This window comes from Stylophora pistillata, chromosome 3, assembly GCF_964205215.1.
Source record: "Stylophora pistillata chromosome 3, jaStyPist1.2, whole genome shotgun sequence".
Taxonomy (NCBI): Eukaryota; Metazoa; Cnidaria; class Anthozoa; order Scleractinia; family Pocilloporidae; genus Stylophora; species Stylophora pistillata.
In genome coordinates, this window is record NC_142521.1 from 48,705,130 (window position 1) to 48,723,586 (window position 18,457).

Here is an 18,457-nt window from a genome sequence, read left to right on the forward strand (position 1 = left end):
TCCCAATTTGTGTCACTCTTCTCTGTCCTCGACCATCTTCGTTGTTTTCAGGTCTATTCCAAGCTGTTTGATCTTAACCTCGCTTACTCGACCAATATTTCTTGGTGGTTCCTTTAGGTTAAGGGTATATTTGCAATTTCGTAGAAACAAGTCTAATCATCGAAACCTAACCGATCTTATTCTACTGTAAGCTACCCAAATTTCGATAATTAAAATATCTAAATCCTCATGTATGGGCTCAAAAACATGTCTCTGAAAGAGAGGTGCTGGGAATAACTTCTATTTTCCTGTCCAATGTTAATTATTTTCTCGTATTTCGTCCACTTTTTCCTCGGTTAAAATTGAACAAATTATGCCAACTTAAAAGAGACAAATTTCACGCCCACCTTGGTCCCTCAGGCTCTTCGTTCAGAAGTCAAGGAGGAATGGAAAGTACGTTTGGAAGCAATTTATTGTCCTTAATCTAGGGGATAATAGAGCATGCATTTGTTGTTATTGATATTTCGATTTCAAAATAAAGCCTGAAACAAATTAAATAAAAGAAAATACTTTTCAGGACCGGTGACTATCAACACTCTCGAGAAAAGGCCTTTTTGCATTCCTGCCAACCGGTAGATGTTCTACCAGAATTCTGATTAGTCTAACAAAGGACTTTGTAAATTCCAATCACGACTCTTTTTGCATTTTATAGGGAAATTTACTGATGACCATTTCTCTTAGTATCCCGACATTATCGTTTCTGTTATCATTATAGGCACTGGAGGACGAGATGGAGACAGAAAGCTTTGAGAGTCGCTCGCGTTCTTCGACTGGACTTTCCTCCCCTCTCTCCCTACCCATGGTGAGAATAGAGGTGACGTCACCACAGCCAAGTAGTGTCCAGGATCCTGAGGAGGAAACAGCACCACAAATAGCGCGCGAAAGGCTAATGGTTCTCGATTTTCCGGATGTTATTAAATCAGCGGAGAGTAGTCCACGGCATTCATTAATACCACTAAGTGAGTTTTACGAGTCGCACCGAAGAACGTTGAATGATCGAAGAACTAGAGAAATAATCAATCAAATCAATGCTGAAGTGGCGCAAGCCATTAACAAAGGGAAAAGTCCGTATTTTATCTATGGAATAATGGATAACGACGAGGAGACCTGGTGCTGAGAGTTCAAGGTTGAATGCATCTGGGGTTGGTTTTAGAGTGCTGAGTTTTAGTCTGCTTGAGGCACAGGGCTCGTGAATTGGAAAAAGAAAGGTTACGCTGGCTTTCAAGCTTACGGAAAACTGCTCAGTCTGAGAAACCTGGTTAAATACAGTAGTTCATCCAAACGTAATGTGAAACAGAAGGCCAGCACAACTTTTAAAGAGGAACTAGTTTCCGCGAGGGTGATATTTACGCTGAAGAAGTAAAACGATCCCAGAAATAGGTCTCGATATCACCAATTTTTGAAGACAGCACTTCCATTACAATAGGAACAAATTTCGGAAGCTATCAGTTTAACTTCTGCTTTTTCGTAAGTTAATTTTTATAAAAATATTGCCTATAGAAATATTGCAGGACAAAATTTTTCCATAAAGCAATTTCAGCAAGAAATTTTTAAAGAAGTTAGCACATTTCTCATAAATGCATAGGATCGCTCATATCTCCGATGCATTAGCTTAATTCTCCGACGGAATAACGGGGAAAATGTTTTTGTTTTTGTCACGAAGCTGATGAGATTGTTTTTCCTTCTATCGCTAATACAATGGCAGACAAGTCTTAAAATCATTTTTGTAGTATTTTTATTTAATTAATGTTTTCTTTCCCAAGATCGACATATCACTTCCTTGCACTGACACCATATATCTCCTATAATGTGGCTATGAGAATTTGGTTCTATATCAAAAAAGATATCTGGTTTCATAGCTTTCTTTTTCTCATAATTTATTTTCCTCAAAATATTTTGATGATGTAAGGAGAAATGACTCCTGAAAATGAAAGATAGAGTTATAAACCTGATTCATTCCCATCACTCTCAAAAGCCCTTTTTTTCAATATGCCCGAAATTTTAGTACAAAGGTTTTTTCTATATATAACTCTCTTTTTGATATGTTTGTTTCTTCTCATCACTGGTCAATATTTTTGGTATTGTGAGGAGAAATTGCTTTTTGATGAGTAATCAGGATCACTGAAGCAATTTAACTTTATCGCACAAGATACGCTTACTAATTCGTTGACATGTCTCACTATATGGAGACATTTCTAAATACTTTTTTATTGCTTTTTGATGAGTAATCAGGATCACTCAAGCAATTTAACTTTATCGCGTAAGATACGCTTACTAATTCGTTGACATGTCTCACTATATGGAGACATTTATAAATACTTTTTTATTTGTATGATTGAAATCGACGGTCGTAATCGAGGTTTGTATATTTCTCTTCTCTTCATTTACAATATGTGACATTTGTCTTCTACACAAGTACCAAGGCATACACAACAATAACTGCGTTTTGTAAAACAAATATATTGATATTAAAAAATTGATTTTGTATGAAATTGTTGAGTCGTCTATCTGTTTTAACAGTCACTTAAGCTTATTTTCTTATGCTATTATAACAGACAAAGTTGAGTGACAAGTAATGGCTTGAATAATTAATACCTCAAATGCGTCAAAGCTCACTCGTAGAGTATAAGAAAGAGGACTGTAGTTGGATTGCCGGTCGGAACTCAGACTTTTTTTCCTGGCTGATCTAGGTTTGAGAAGAAGCCGGATCATTGTGTTCAGTTCTCAGGCAAAACACTTTACTCTCACAGTACCTCTGTCCACCCAGGAGTGTAAATGAGCGGTAGGGGTGAACTGTGGTGGAAAGCTGTGCACACTTCATTACCTACATCTTCTACCTTCTCATCCTTGGTCCCCTTCCACCTCACTGAATTAGTGTTTAATGGCTTCTCCTTATTAAAAAGGATGCAGTTTATTAAAAAGGAGGCAGTTCAGAATGCTGCAGCTCGTGTTGTCACATTGACACCGAGGCATGTTCATATATCTCCTATTTTAATTAATCTTCATTGGTTACCAGTTGAGTTTAGAATAACTTTTAAAGTCCTTTTATTGGTATACAAGGCCCTTCATGGCCTTGCACCTTCTTATATTTCTGACCTTTTGAATTTTAAAACATACTCTAGGTCATTGCGTTCTTCATGTAAAGAATATTTAGTGGTTCCAAGAAGCAGATTGAAAACATATGGAGACAGAGCTTTCTCTATTGCAGGACCTAAATTGTGGAACGATTTACCTCTAGAGATTAGGAAATGTGCTTCAGTGGCAACTTTTAAGCAATCCCTTAAAACTTTTTTATTTAAGTTAGCATATAGGTTATGAGATTCGTTTTGTTTTGAGATGTTTTTGATTTATATAGTAGATAACTTAGGCTATATTTGAATTATATTGTATATTGTAGATATTTTATATTATATATCCTATTGTAATTAGGTAGCGCTTTGGACAATTATTGGATTTTAGCGCTATATAAATAAAATTATTATTATTATTATTATTATTATTATTATTACTCGAAGCCAGTAATGTTGCTTATCTCTTTTATCACTTCCATTTTTGGAGATCTCAAGAGGATACAAGGAAAGCCGACAACATGCTGCGATTTTTTCTTTCAAGAACATCTCATATTGAGTTTTGTCATTGCCCACCTGAATCTTCCATTAACCTGGTTCAAGTCTTACAAATAAAACAGGAAAAACAAATGAGAAAGGACAGAGAGGGAGGGGCAAGGTTCAGCTCTTGGGATTAAAGTCAGTTGTCCCTCGATCGGAATGCTGTTGTCCGAGAGGTCTGCATGAATGCCAAAGTCGTTCTGATGTTCGAGGTAAGAGCAACATAAATGGCAGAAATAATTGAGAATGGCCTCAAAGAAGAAAACGACATTCGGCAAATAAAAATTGAAACGATATTCATTGAGCCGTAGTTGACATGGAGGATGTCTAGGGAAACAGACACCTGTTCCCAATATGGCTAAATATAACTTAGGTAGAATGGATATATGTCTAAGCTAACACTGATGGTTCGTCTCTGTCGCTTATTTTTTCCTGGTCTCTTATATGATCGTCTGTTAGGTAAAGTGTGAAATCACCTCAATTATATGGCACAACACTTTTCAGCGTTTTGTCGATGATTTAGTAAGTAGCCTGTGGCTTGTGGTTTAAAATTAGGAAAACAACTGGTCATCTACGGTTTTTGGCCCAGCGTGGAAATTGTTTCTCATAAAGTAGAAAGACGAATACAGAACGAGATTTCTGAAGAAAGTACTTTTATTGTTAAAAAGGTTTCCTTCGCCTTTGAATCACATCTTGTCAATCAGTTCTTTGTTCGCTGTTCGGTTTTTCCATATCTTTTTTTAACCTTGGAGTTGTTTAATTTTTCTGCAATGTTTTGAAATTCTTTTACAATGACGGTTTTAATTAATTAATGGTTACGCACGTGTGTCTTGGTGTATTCCTTTGTTGTGGCGGAATTAAAGGGCGGCGCTTCTATACGCTCCAATTTGTTAGCCGGTCATTCGTGAAAAAACACTGTGATATTTTTTCATTTGAAATTTAGCGAGTTACCAAGACGATTGTTTCGCTGCGGAAATGATTATCATGTGTCCACTAATGATAAGCAGTCTTCCAATGAATCCAACTGATATTATACATCGAAGTTTTAGTTCGTTATAGTGACGAGTATGATGTCCCTTATTGATGCAAAAATTACCACCGTTTTCCTTGTTTGTAATTCACCACATTCCAACCCTTTGAGCTCTTGATATTTTGGGTGTCAGTGCCCCTCATAAATTTGCCCCCAGAGTTGGCGAAAAACCATAAAATCTTCGCTTGAAACGTTTGTTCGTGACCATGAACTCTTCAAAATAAACCGCTTGGTGGGAAGAACACCTTTCATGATTTTTCTCTCATCGATTATCTAGAAACATGTGCGACATCGAAACTTATTCTGGTCGGGTAGGAAGGCAGCATTTGGCAAAGGTTCTCGCTGAAACATGCCACACCATAGCAGTTCTGTCCGCCGTACGACATCATAGCAAGGTCACAATGTTCAACGTCGCAGCATTTCGCGACACATTCCTTCATGTCTTGAACTTTACCAAGGTGTCTAAAATGATCAGGTTTGAGAGAATCATGATCGGTCAGTTGTTTGTCTGACTCGGTAGGCGATGAACACTTGTGTTTGGGAACAGAGTTGCAGTCAACCACGAAAACAACTGCGCGGAAAATACATGAAGAACCAAAAATCAGAAAATAAAGGGCGCAAAGAATTAACATTGAATATGACAACATTAACCTTACCATGAATAAAAGCAAGAAACGCAAGTATAGGTTTCAAGATGGTCATGTCCTTTTTCTGTTTGTCAAATTTTTCACGCTCTTAGTCAAGCGCTGGAGATGGACACTTTACCCAGCCAGCTGTTCATGCGATAATATCGATATCTGGCACGCGTAACACCGCTGTTAAAGGTCACAAGGTTGAGTAAATGAACATGTTCATTGGCTGGTTTGGTTGCTGGGTACCTGGGTGCGAATTAGGTACCAAACGTTTATTGTCTGAGAATCAGTTTTTTTAAACACGGATTTTCACTGATGAATAGGTTGTGTTTGTGCCCCTAGCTGTCAACTGATCTGACAGTTCGTTGCTTTTTCGCTATCATTTGTGGCCACAATTTTTGAAGAGGCTGTCATGGTGACGCCTGCATCCTTAACAAGTGAGTAACTACCAGTGAACCGATCAGCTTATTTGTGCAAACTGTTATCCGGCCACTCTTAATCTTATCACGATTCGTAGCTTTTTTATAAACCATCTAAGTCAGGCATTGTTCGATAGGGTTTAACTCGATTCATCGATTCATCAAGGAAAAAAGGCATTTTGTTACTGAATTGTAAATCTGTGCCCGTTTGAGTCTAACACTGTCTAAATATCCCTCCTTACAATCACCTATAAGTACATTCGAATCCTTGTTTCACAGATGCTCCGCCAAACCATCATGGCTGTACAATTTTTAACAAGTAGCCTGGTTGACTTGGCAAGCATCACTAAGACACTGGTACTTATACGATATTTTAGATATGCTTGTTCTTGCGGAAACACAAACCAACATAGTTTTCCACGTCCTAACAGTTATCGATTGACTGGGTTACGCGTCCTGTGAGTAGGACCTTTCAACTTGCGGTGAAAGAAATGGTTACTGAACGAATTAGATTCCACTGTGATCTTAGTAAGATTTTCCTCTATATCGGCGTTTTATTCTACATGGGTAAGTGGATAACCAAATCAGCAATGAGATTCATCATTGGAATGAAATTATAGGATTAATGCATCGATGAATATATTTTGCATTAAAGGGTTTTTTGGATGTTCGAATTCCGCACGCGCGCTGAAACAGTGTCTTCCAGTAGCCGTCTTCAACAATGCTGTACTTTTAACTGCTCAGAATGCTTTAATAATAAAGCGGCAGCTCGGACATCTCAAGAACCTTTCCACTTGTGTGTCGCACTGCTGTAGAAGTTCAAACTGTGATGTTGCCTTGTTCGATGGCGTTACATGTTATGGCGTGTTTTGTTCAACGGAAAACGTTTGCCATTTTGAAACAGCACGGGAAGGACAGGGGTCATATCAGGCCGTGTGGTTAAATAATTTCTTTGCAGGTAATCAGTACACTCTTTTGAGAAAATTTGACATTCCTGTTCGAATTATGATCTGTCGAAAAGATTTTGAAAAGAATACTGCAGGTCCATCGCAGTTTGCTTCGTTTGCAACGCGTTTGATTTAAAACAACTCTCCTTCATTAAAACTGACGATGACAGAAAATTAAGGAGTGATTTGAAACGGAAAATGTAATTTTTTTAAGTGAATTCCTATTAGATATTACAAAATAAGTGTCTGATCTACCTGGGCGGGTACCAGCCACACCACTCAATTGCTCTGTAGTTTCTGGTTGGCTTCATTTATTATTATCAGAGACAGTTATTTTATATCGATGGAAGCTTTAGAAAAAGGTCATCGATTACTTAATGGTAAAAACTTAAAACAAGATAAAGAAGCTCAGTTAAACGTTCCTACTTTAGGAGATCGCACTGAATATACGTGTCGTTGTAAAGGAATATTGATTTTATTTACAATAATATATCTTCATATTGATCCTCCACACAGGCGCATCCTCAACCGTTTTGAAAAACGTTTTCCTGTCAATAGACTTGAAGTTGAGTGGACAGTAGATGCTTGATGTTGAGCTCAATACCAAATTCCATGTCCACACGGAAGTGTAATTAAAGATGGACTACATATATACATATATATACCATATATATGTATATATGTAGAGTATATATATAGAGTATATATATTTATATGTATATGTGTATGTGTGTGTGTTTAAAATCCCCTGATGAGTGGGCAACCACGAAACAGGCTTGTCGGGATGAAAGCGGAGTTCATTTGTTTCTTTCCTCCACAGACATATACTTCGCTCTACATTAATGTATTGAGCACTGTTTTACGAATATCAACGTTCTACACTTTATATATATATATATATATATAAATATAAATATATATATATATATATATATATATATATATATATATACGGTATAATTTGGATATATCAACAAAGTTGGCCACCGTAACGATTACAAAAGCTGACGTTTCGAGTCTAAATCCCACAAGGATCAACGAACGCTTTTCATTCCACTAAATTATTCTTGTTTTTCTCGTTGCCATGTTCCCACCAATAACGTCGCTCCATTCTCTGCCTTTAAAAGCACACACAACCCGCAATTCCTCTATTCGCTCCGACGAAGGGCTAACGCTCGAAACGTCAGCTTTTGTAATCGTTACGGTGGCCAATTTACCACTTCAACTTTGTTGATATATCCAAATTATTTCCTTACTCCCACCGACGCAGCCCCAAACAGTTTCTTTCGAAACTATCAGCCTTTATTCATATATATACGGTAGACAGCACTGTTTCGGTCTTCTGGGCCTCGTCAGTGCAGTGCGGTTCGCGCAGTTGCACGACATGACTATATACATTTGTCTCGCCTGTTGTCAGCTTTCCCAAAGTAATTCTCATTTCTCCACTGCATTACTTAGGAGATGACAGATTCCTGGAGAGAGGAGGTGGACTGGGATCGATACATCCTCCAAATTCAAAATTAAAAGAGCCTCAGCTTTCATTTGAAGAAGGGAGAAACAGAAATGAATCAAACATCAAGGGGGGTAAATTTAGGAAACAGTATTATCATCAAATAAAGCGGATCTTGTCAGCGAAACGAAAAAGGACAGAATCTAGAATAAACAGGAAAAGGAACGAAACAATTTCTCGTCTGAAAGACAAGAAGATGAACAAGAAGGAAACTAAACTGGATAAATTTCAAATATTTCAAAAAAGGAAAAAGAGTTTTAATGATGATAAATGCAACATCAGACGAATCACAAATAATACCACCTTGTACTCAGGTATGGATGCTGGGAAATTCAAATTACACGGAAAATCAAAGGGAATTTCAGCCTGTGCAAGGCTGTGTTGTCAAGACCGGTTGTGTGATATCGCCGTTATCATGACTGATCGCTGTTACACTGTGCAATGTTATAGCATGGAGGACTGCCAGTCAAAAACGTCAGAGAGCAAAGCTCCTAATATTGTAATAGCATATGTTAACAATTCCAGGAAAGTTTTCAGCGATGAGAGCAGACATAACAGTGAAACTGATCATAGGAAGCGAGAAGAAATGAGCAAGAAAACCATGATGCCCAATCCTAATGGAGGTAATAATTAGTTACAAATATATTGCACGACCAAATAACCGATTTATACTTAACACCAGGTATTATTTACGCTGCAATTTCACTGCTGAACGCAAAACGTTTCTTTTTTAGCCAATGACCCAGCCTACCTAGTTATGGTTAAAAAATACTGATGGGTGTTAGATTTATGATTTCAGCTGACATAGGCGATACTCTTGAAAAGATCAAGTTCCTTAACGGCCCATCTGTTGTAACTTCAGACATGAAATTCAGTTTCCTCCAGCAGTGCGCTCTTTATGTTGAACCAGAAAACGCGACAAAACCTGTTCATGGCTGGGTTACTCCACGATATTCCCCCGTTAAATACCTTTATCAGGCTCCCAGGGGTACACCTCCGCCTCTTGGAATGAGATCTGCAGTGCCACTTGGGGGAATGGGGACAGGTAAGATAGTTGAAAAACAACTAAAAACAGTTGATTTTGTAGATGAGTGCTATTAGGAAACTTAGAGTGTGTTGGGTCCTATCATCTCCTTAAAGTAATTAGAGGGTCATAACTTCTATTATCCAGCGGTGATGAGAATAGAAAAAACCTTTCAGCGAGAGGTTGATATCTTGATGTAACAAAGTATACTGCAAAAACTATAGCAACAGGAAGGAGTAATAGGTCTTGGAACTTGGAGTTGACCTTGTTTTGGAACCCTGGGAGGTGGAAAAGCATTGCATTGCCTAGAAATTCAGAGAACTTCAGCTTCTTCTTTATTTCAAAGGATCATTAGAGCTTAGAGCCGACGGTTCGTTTCATGAATGGACCCTTGAGAACCAGTCTCCAGGTGGATCGGCCAAACTCGGCCCAGGTGCATTGGATAAAGCAGTCCTTGGTGTACGAGTCAGTTCGTCGTTGGGAACAAAAGCTGCCCTCCTGAGGACACACCCTCCCCCTGGGTATCCTGGTGTGAAGGGCTTGTCATACTCAGGTTCTTTTCCGGTGTCAAGACTTAGTGTTGAGGATGAAAGATTTTTTGGAGTTGAAATGGATTTATTTGCTTATGGCACTCTCCGTGCAAGAAAAGCAGAATTATCATTTGTTCCTGGAGTAGTTCTTACATTGAATGTTAAGAATCCCACTGATAAGGAAGTAGATGTTTCTTTCCTGTTTAATATTCCTCTTGGTGAACAACCAGGTATGGTCATTGGACTTCAGTTGTGTAGAAAACAATGTCAGTTATGTGTATCGGAACATGTAGGAATGTTCACGTAACTTTCATAACTGATTCAAAGCCAGAGCGGTGAGAAAGTTTTAAAAAAATGTCTAATTGAAGAAAAACTTTCTCACTTCCGTAATGCCAGTTTATAAATGAGATCGTTCGCCTTTGGAAAAAACTATCCACTGATTACATTTGTTCATTTATGTATTTAAAACAATATTACACAAACTTACATGCTTTGTGATTTATGATTATAACAAGTAAGAAGTTAGGCTGATAGTTTCTAAAGAAACTGTTTGGGGCTGCGTCGGTGGGGATAACGAAATAATTTCAATATATCAACAAAGTTGAAATGGTAAATTGGCCACCGTTACGATTATAAAAGCTGACGTTTCGAGCGTTAGCCCTTCGTCGGAGGGCTATATATCAATATTTCAATATATCAACTTTGTTGATATATTGAAAGTAAGAAGTTATACCGATTGAGGTGGGCAAAAACGTATTGAAGGTCGACTACACCTTCTGGTGGACATTAAGTCATAGTCTTTTTTGATAATCAGCAAGTGATTTTTTTCCAGACACGTCAAGAAGAGGCGACAACATTGGAACCAGAGTTGATGTGGTGTCTTCAGCTCAGTGTGCAGCTATGTGCAACGAGGATGAACATTGCATGGCCTGGAGCTATGAAGAGGACAGGTGTTCATTAAAAGATGCAATGCCGCTTCACGCTTATCAGGAGGGTGTCACTTCCGGTCAGTTGCTAAAACTTGGGGTTACTGGGTAAGCGCTACAGCTGTCAGTGGGACTGTGGCGCGAGAATCTTCTCCGATGTTTTTTTTTAGAGCAACTCAAAGATAATTCCATGCAATCTATCTAAAAAGATGTCTGCTTGATTTAGCACCTTAGAAAGTAAATAGGAACGTACCCACCATAAAATTTTCTCTGGTGTGACTTAGAGCGTAACGCATGGTGCTTTGTGTCACTCGTTTGTGGTGAGTGAATTTTAGAGTCTTTGTTGATTCAAAACACCTTCTTTTAAATATACCTTCTAGGTGTCAAGGGACGATGGAAAACAAAGGGAGAAATGCTTACTTGTCAAAGGCCTAAAAATTTCCCAAACAGTGGAAGTACTACACTGCTGTCAATCAACACAAACAAACCAACATTTGCTGTCACAGATGACTTCCGGTCCGTTTGGGAAGCGTTTGAATCGAGTGGAAAACTAAGAAAGAGGATAGACTCTTCTGGCTTTCATGGCACGATAGCTGTAAAAGCAAGACTGCCTTCTGGTATAAGTGAGACACTGACATTCATTTTAGCCTGGTATTATCCTTACCGAGACCACTCAGGACAAAGCGTTGGGCAGTATTACAGGTAATCTAATTGAAACAGTTCCATTTGTTTTGGATTGCCACGAACTGACTAACGTAATTCAAGTTATCGAGGGTTTCAGTCGCTTGGGAAATGACCCGGGACGAAATTTACATTGCTTCGGTTTAGTGTGCGTTTCAATTATCGAAAATTTGTGTTTATCACTGAAATTAGAATCGAGCGACTAATATTTGAAGGAAATCCCAGGGAATTGGAATTTGGTTTGAAGGAACGCCATGATCAAATTAACGAGGTTCGAGTATTGGGGGTTGACAGCGTCCATTGCCACCGATGATCGAACCCTACGACAAATATATGGAATTTATTAAGAGCTGAGCATGGAAACGTATTCGTAGGTGAGAAGATTTTTGACAAAGGAGAAAGCCTTGGGCAATTATTTACTATTCAGCCAGTCCAGCGTGACAGGAAAAGTCGATCTTCGACGATTTCAGGTTCAGGACCTTTTTTGCAAACCGTTTCTTGTGGGATAAACATGACTCAAGTCGTATAAGTTCTGACTCGATTAATTCAAAATTCTTTGAAAATCTTCTGGTGTGTTGTTCGGCCATGTTAATCGACAACACCTTACTACTGTACTTTTCGAGGGAAATGAGTTTTAAAAAAGAATGGAAAAAACTTTGTTCGATGGAAGAAATAGGTGAGATAGAATAAGGAAAAAAGAAAATAACACTTGTGCGACGAGGATGGGATTCGAACCCACGCGTGCAGAGCACATTGGATTAGCAGTCCAACGCCTTAACCACTCGGCCACCTCGTCTGGTACGTAATTGATGGTGAAATTTGATTATTTATTCTATTGTTCGTATTAAGAGTAAGTGTTTGAATTGACTGAGTGGAATTCGAAAAATGTGGCACATCATCGAAAAATTGAAAACCTTCATATTTTGCGCAGAGATACCTTAGAAACGTGGTGAGGTTTTTTCCCAGACTTGCTTCTTTATCCTAGAAAATTCCCGAAAACTGAAACCAGCGTCGGTAGCCGTAAAATGGCGGAAATCAGTACCCTGAGTAGAGGCAAATGAACTTTGCTCATGAAAAGTGAAAAAGAAAGCAAACTCGTATCAATTGACAAATTTGTAGAGGAAGGTACGATATTTCACCAATATTTCAAAATCCATGCAAATATCGCATTTTGTAGCAAATGTTCAATTATCATTTTCACCATGCGGTATAACTCAGAATCGCTTCAGGTTAATCTCATGATAAGTGGAAATAGTGTTTTTTCCGAGGATATAAAATTTAATTTGGGGCTTTTCATTCCCGCATGGAAAAACCAGGCTGAACTTTGTGAAAATCGCAACATCGTCATTTACGTTACGACATAATCTAATTAGGCACCCCGTGGTTAAATCCGAAATTCCAAGCACATTTTAGAAGTTAGCAGCGTGGTCGATCAGGAAATCAATACAGTAAGCTAGCCTTGCATAGCCAACCACGGCAGATTGGTTTTTATCTCTGCTTTCGTTTTAAATTCTCATCCATTTCCCATGGAGGGAATTGTTTACAATAACCATGGCTAACCGTGACCTGAAGGGAGTCTGTTATACCGCGCGCAGGGTGAAAATCATAAATAGAAGCCGCAGAAAGTTCGTGAAAAGAAAAAATAGAAGCCGCCCTTGAATAGAAGCCGCAATAGAAAGTAGATCAGTAAAAAACGAAAAATTGTCTCATGTTTTTTACGTCAATCCCGCTTTTGATTGAAAGCTGTCTTTGAAACAATTATATTTCTGTATGTTACTTCATAAATTGGAACGTTGGTTAAAAACAGGGCATTTTATCCAACTTTAAAATTCAATTTCTTCGCGTTAAATCATTTCCCCAAAAAATCCTTTGGACATGTAAAAGAACTATTACTCGGCTTTCGAAATCCAGACTTTTCGACGTATTTCATTTAGTACCACATGCTTAGATTAAAGGTTATTTTCCAGTAAGTTTTCATCTTAATAAAAGAGGGCCGGTTCGCGGAATGTAATTGCTCAAATTCCTTTTCACACTGGCATATTTTGGCATCATTCTACAAGATTCAGTAGATTTCATTTCTCTGGAGTGTGTTATTTCGTTAAGCGAAGCCTTCTTTGTCGCCCTAAATTGTAAGCTGAGCTCAAATTGTGGCAATTTCTCAAGATTCGGTTATTATCGATTTTCTCGAAAACTAATCGATATTTAGCCAAACAAATGGTGCAGTGTTTTGTTTTACATTAAGGTCTACCTAACCTGACAATATGGGCCAAATTGAATTTTGAGCAGTTGCCACGAAATGTTTAACCGATGGAAAACATTTGCTCTTAAAAGCTTAAAAATTTACATAATTGTTCAGACGCCGTCTCAAAGTAGTCATTGAATACTTTCTATTTTCTTTTCTTCGTGCCGCTTCGGAAGAGGATTTGGTCGATTCGCTATTCCACAAAAACAACCTAAAGCTCTTGATTTTTCTCGAACCGAATTGTAGTAATCCTAAGACCGCCCCGCGGTTACGTTTAGCGGAAAAGTGCAGGCTCAAACGAAAGATACACAGCCGTCTTGAGCTTCAGTCATAAATTCACTTTCTAATTTTCATATGTTATTTCTGTTTTTTTCTTGAATAGCAACCTTTTCAACTCCAGCACAGATGTAGCTGAGCACATCCGAGACAACCTTCTAGCAAACTTGAAGGACATCATTTCATGGCAGTCCAACATCATCCTCTCGACACCCATCAGGACTCCCACAAGAAATCATGCTGTAAAATCTTCTCTTCCTGACTGGCTTCAGGATCATCTAGTGAACAGTTTGAGTTTTTGGAGAAGTGGATTTCGAGTGGCTGACGGCAGGTAACTGCCAACGTTCTCGATCGTCTTCTAGTGATAAAAGGAAGAAATGAAAAGAACATTACATAATAACAATAACGTTTTCGTGTCTTCATTTCTGTAATTTCGATTTCTCCCTTTTTCACCTATCCAGATGGCGGCAATGGGAGGCACTAGACTGTAATGATGTCGATTCAGTTCACAATGATTTCCAGAGGGAATTACCGTACCTAATTTTCTTCCCAGAACTACTGGACAATGTTGTGAGAGCCTGGGCTCGATATCAGCACCAGGATGGATGGATACAAGAGACTCTACAGATACAGTGGGGATGCCATAACCGGACAAACCGGTTAAATACCCCAGGAGGAAGAGTCATGGCTGATGTCACGCCAGCCTTTCTTGCACAGGTATCTGAGTTGAATTTTAAGGAAAAATTTATAAAAAGCAAAACAAACACGACAAAAACACCGCTTGAAAACTGTAAAGAACATTTTTGAGTAGAAGCTTGAATAAATTCGTATTTTAGGTTTTCCGAAACAAATGACGCATTTCATTAAATATTTAAAGAGGCTTTAGCCGTTTCCTGATTGAAAGAAAACTAGCAGAATATTACTTAAAAGTGGTACACAAAAATAACAAGAAATCAAATATCTGGGTTGTTTGAATCTTTTTAAGAACTTTTACGCGTTGCCTTTTATTCGGCTGATTTACCAGTATAGATTACAAGAATCATGTAATTGTAGTTTCCGGGAAGTTTTCCATGAATATCAGCATGAATAGACAAATCGGAAAAAGCTGTATGTCGGATTTGAGAGCCTAGCGGCCAGAGCACTGGGCTAGAAAAGTGGTAGCCTTAAAGCTGTTTATTTCGTCTTAGTTTTACCACCTTTACCTATGGACGGGCAACCGACAAATCCTTCGGGATCTCTGGCCAGCAGCTCGCAAGGCACTGATTTGGCTCATACGTGACAGCACTGGGGGCTCGGGTCTCCCTTTACGTAAAACGTGCACTTATGACATCATTTACCTAGAGGGCTACGACCACACGACATACAACAGCGTTATGTATCTGTTGGGATTACGGGTGGGTCAAGTCCTTGCAGATACTGTAGGAGAAACGGAATTGGCTCGAGTGATTCAGTTAGCGTTTGAGTATGGAAAAGCTAGAATAGACAGGACTTTATGGGATGAAGAAGAAGGGTTTTATCACTCATGGTGGGATCACGAGAAAGGTTCGCTACCCTGGCTAATGGCGGACTCTCTTTATGGTCAGGTAAGTAAGAAGGATTCCATTTAAACATTGATGGAGACGAATTCGATCCCCGGTTATATGTGAAATTACTTTATTTGAACCATGGATGATGCGAGGTGAGTCGAGGTAGATGCAGCAGCAGAAACTAAATCTGAAAAAAAATTGTACAGTCCTCAAGAAGCCTAGATTCTATTTCATATAGAGAGGAGTAATTTGAAATTATCAGTTAAAACATCTGCTATGCTTGCTGCTATGTCAGTCACAAGATGGAAATTAATGTCGTGGTCCCAGTAACAAAGTCATCTGCAACATAATCAGGATTTTAAAAAAATATAGAGAGAGTATGAATTCTTGATTTCATCACTCTTTACCAGAATGCATTGCAACTTTTAACCAGAGTACATTGCGCCACAGTTGTTGTTTTTAGTGTATTGCGTTACATAGCGTTACTACTGTAAGGACATTTCCTATAAGTACTCAGTCGTGTTGTAAATCTATTTTCCTATGTAAAGGCAAATTAACTAATCTCGAGTATTGTATGGTAAATCTACTATCTTGACCACTGAATGAAGGACAGTTGAATTAGAGAAATAAATGGAGTCACTTGATCAAAGAATAACTCTAACTTGCGTGAGTTGACACGCCGGTAAGCCGGAAAGCAAAAGCTGACCGATGGTGTTCATAGGGCCTGTGCGACTCCAAGCATTCGATAACGCTTTTTGATCTTCTGCCCTTAAAGTTGAGCTCTTATTAGGATATCTCTTAATGACTTTGCTTTGCGATATAATAGTAAGGGTTAGTTTTAAGATGTTATTTGCCCATCTGTATGTTCTTGAGGTTTGGCAAAGCCGGATGGGATTGTAGCACAAAAGGCCATATTTTTCTTTTGTACGCGCGCTTTTTTCTCTGTTTTTAAGTATACTTTTCTCTCGCAGAAAATAAGTTCAGAGATGTGTTTCTCGATGTAATTCTTGGAACACGCAGGTAGATGTTACTACGTAAGTTATGTCACCATCAGGGGAATGTGCCACAGCATTACCACCTTTAAGATACACTAGTTAGTCCACTAAACACAAAAACTAAAATACCGACCCTATTCCAAAATAACGAAAGTAACAGTGAAAAAGAATCTTCCCAAGCTTTCCTTATTTCTTCTGTTTCAGGTTTGGGCTTACGCCCTGGGTCTTGGAAACCTACTTGATCCTATCAAAATGAAAATGCATCTGAATAAAGAGAGAGAGCTAAATGACACGCCCTACGGACTGCGCGTGCTCACCCAAGGGATCAACAGAGGAACAAAGAAGACAAATAATGCAAAGCAAAACTTGAGACAAAAAAGGAAAACGCGCAAAGAAGAGGAAGCCGTCGTACATCTGGACAGCTTCTTCAGCGAAGTTTCAGAATTTACAGATCCCCATTTTAACAAACTATCAAATTTTACAGCGAAGAAAAGTAAGCTAAAGGCAAAAATGCACTACGATAATAATAAAACAAATAGACATACTGCACATCATCTTTCAGCGGCTAAAAAATCAGTGATGAAAGTCGACATGAAAATAAAGACAAGAAAACGCAATGAAACAGAGAAAGGTTTGGATAAACAATTCAATTCAACATCAATTTCAATACAATCCGTGACACAAAAATCTCTCAAGCACGATAACTGCTTCGCCCTTGAACAGGAGAGCAAGTTTAATTCCATTTGGATGGGAAGCGATGCAGATTGGACTACTCTCAACATCCACCTAGGAATGGATCCCTCTAAAGCTCTAAAACAAGCCGAAAAGGCTCTGGAACACTACAGAACTAAACTGAACGACCTCTGGAATATCCACGGTTTGACCGCTGGTCAGGGTTACGGCGTAGACGGTCAACCGTGGTGTACGTCGCATTATAGTTTCCACATGGTCCTCTGGCATATCCCGTTGGCTCTTTCTGGCCAGCAGTATAATGCAGTAAAAGAACGTTTAATCTTTGAACCGAAATTGCAGGTCCCGTACGTTCTTCCATTTTTCACTCCTTTCGCTAGCGGAACAATTCAAGCAAGGAAGCTGGAAGAGCGAATTAAGCACATCGTGACCGTGACATCCGGGAGACTGGAACTGAAGTTCTTAGCCGTGTCAAAAAGTATGTTTCCAAACAAAAAAATTGAACTGAGTGAGGGAGAGTTTGTAAGTTGGGAAAGAAAATGAATTGACCTTTTTTACTTGCTATTTTGAAATAAAAAAACATTACCATAAATGTGGGGTTTATCGTTGCCTATAATGATTAAACAATTAGCTACGAAAGCTTTTGCTTAGGATGCATGGAGTGTAAACGCAGGGTGACTGCTGACTTGTCCCCTCGAGACATCCAGAACCTTGATAAGCGTCCAGATCCCTACTGACACTCATAGCGCAGGACACAAATTAATGTGGCTTGAGAGGGCGGAATGAGTCAACCTCCCCCCTCTCTCCTCTCCCCTTCCCCCTCTCCCCTTCCCCTCTCCCCTTCCCCTCACTTCCTTTGCACTTTCCTACCGCGAGAATGATCCAGACTACTAAATTCGAGTCTTAAGGAACTCTAGACGCTATCAACCCCCTCCTCCTCGCTGTCTTTTGTAACTGGAAATACCGAAAGCGGTTTTCATGGGTAGTTGATTCAAGTGTCTTCGTGAATAGGTAGCTTATGTCAGATTAATAAGGTAAAGCATCTGTTTGATGCTAAGACACTAGAACGGGTTATAAATGCTTTAGTGTTTAGTAAGCTATAGTACTGTCCTGCGGTTTGGTCTAATACTTCAATGAAAAATAATTCGAAGTTGCAGAAAGTTCAGAATCTCGCTTGTAGAATTATCACTGGAAAACGGATTTGATCATAAAACACCGGTATTAAGAGAGCTAAGGTGGCTCCCCGCATCCAGTTTCCTTAAATACACACTTAGATTTTTAGCATTGAAATGTGTCAAGGGGTTAGCCCCCAGCTACCTTTGTCATAGATTTAAGACACGTGCTTGCGTTCATGATTGTAATACCAGATATAAGCATAACTT

The 18,457-nt window shown here is 38.9% G+C and overlaps 3 protein-coding genes and 1 non-coding gene across 9 annotated transcripts in view; 2 read left to right on the plus strand and 2 right to left on the minus strand.

The window, feature by feature from the left end:
• The window catches only part of LOC111336958 (voltage-dependent calcium channel type A subunit alpha-1-like), a 42,849-nt gene extending 40,318 nt beyond the window's left edge, over positions 1-2,531 (plus strand). For 3 of the 5 annotated variants that reach the window (XM_088751884.1, XM_022943163.2, XM_022943154.2), the window contains one exon: positions 755-930. In XM_088751884.1, the coding sequence (XP_088608010.1) occupies positions 755-789 (35 nt within the window). In that variant the 3' untranslated portion in view covers positions 790-930. Of the gene's footprint in view, positions 1-754 lie in introns of all 5 variants that reach the window. The other 2 variants (XM_088751883.1, XM_022943149.2) reach the window with 1 other exon arrangement.
• A 1,752-nt stretch (positions 2,532-4,283) lies between these two features.
• Positions 4,284-5,487, minus strand: LOC148736547 (uncharacterized). Its single transcript, XM_088751886.1, has 2 exons — positions 5,334-5,487; positions 4,284-5,248 (listed from the first exon to the last, which is right to left on the minus strand). Exons 1-2 carry the CDS (start codon positions 5,377-5,379, stop codon positions 4,947-4,949), a joined length of 348 nt encoding a protein of 115 aa, XP_088608012.1. The 5' UTR covers positions 5,380-5,487; the 3' UTR covers positions 4,284-4,946.
• A 117-nt stretch (positions 5,488-5,604) lies between these two features.
• On the plus strand, positions 5,605-17,667 carry LOC111336920 (uncharacterized). Of its 2 annotated transcripts, XM_022943099.2 has the most exons (12): positions 5,605-5,746; positions 6,008-6,295; positions 6,384-6,686; positions 8,134-8,808; positions 8,985-9,230; positions 9,556-9,969; positions 10,572-10,745; positions 11,046-11,367; positions 13,971-14,195; positions 14,326-14,581; positions 15,052-15,447; positions 16,590-17,667. In XM_022943099.2, the coding sequence occupies exons 2-12, from the start codon at positions 6,220-6,222 to the stop codon at positions 17,616-17,618; spliced, it is 4,116 nt and encodes a 1,371-aa protein (XP_022798834.2). In that variant the 5' UTR covers positions 5,605-5,746; positions 6,008-6,219; the 3' UTR covers positions 17,619-17,667. The 2 variants fall into 2 exon arrangements, with proteins under 2 accessions (XP_022798834.2, XP_088608011.1); XM_088751885.1 differs by lacking the exon at positions 6,008-6,295 and having other exon boundaries at positions 5,615-5,746.
• On the minus strand, positions 12,061-12,142 carry Trnas-gcu (transfer RNA serine (anticodon GCU)). The gene has a single exon. It is a non-coding gene; the product is annotated as a tRNA-Ser (tRNA).
• Positions 17,668-18,457: the final 790 nt, after the last annotated feature.

Bases quoted from the DNA above. Each gene is read 5' to 3' on its own strand.
- LOC148736547 (XM_088751886.1), bottom strand. From the start codon at position 5,379: ATGACCATCTTGAAACCTATACTTGCGTTTCTTGCTTTTATTCATG. The intron at 5,249-5,333 runs GTAAGGTTAATG...TTTTCCGCGCAG, and splicing joins GTTTCTTGCTTTTATTCATG to TTGTTTTCGTGGTTGACTGC.
- LOC111336920 (XM_022943099.2), top strand. From the start codon at position 6,220: ATGGTTACTGAACGAATTAGATTCCACTGTGATCTTAGTAAGATTTTC. The intron at 11,368-13,970 runs GTAATCTAATTG...TTTCTTGAATAG, and splicing joins AGCGTTGGGCAGTATTACAG to CAACCTTTTCAACTCCAGCA. The intron at 14,196-14,325 runs GTAACTGCCAAC...TCACCTATCCAG, and splicing joins TTTCGAGTGGCTGACGGCAG to ATGGCGGCAATGGGAGGCAC.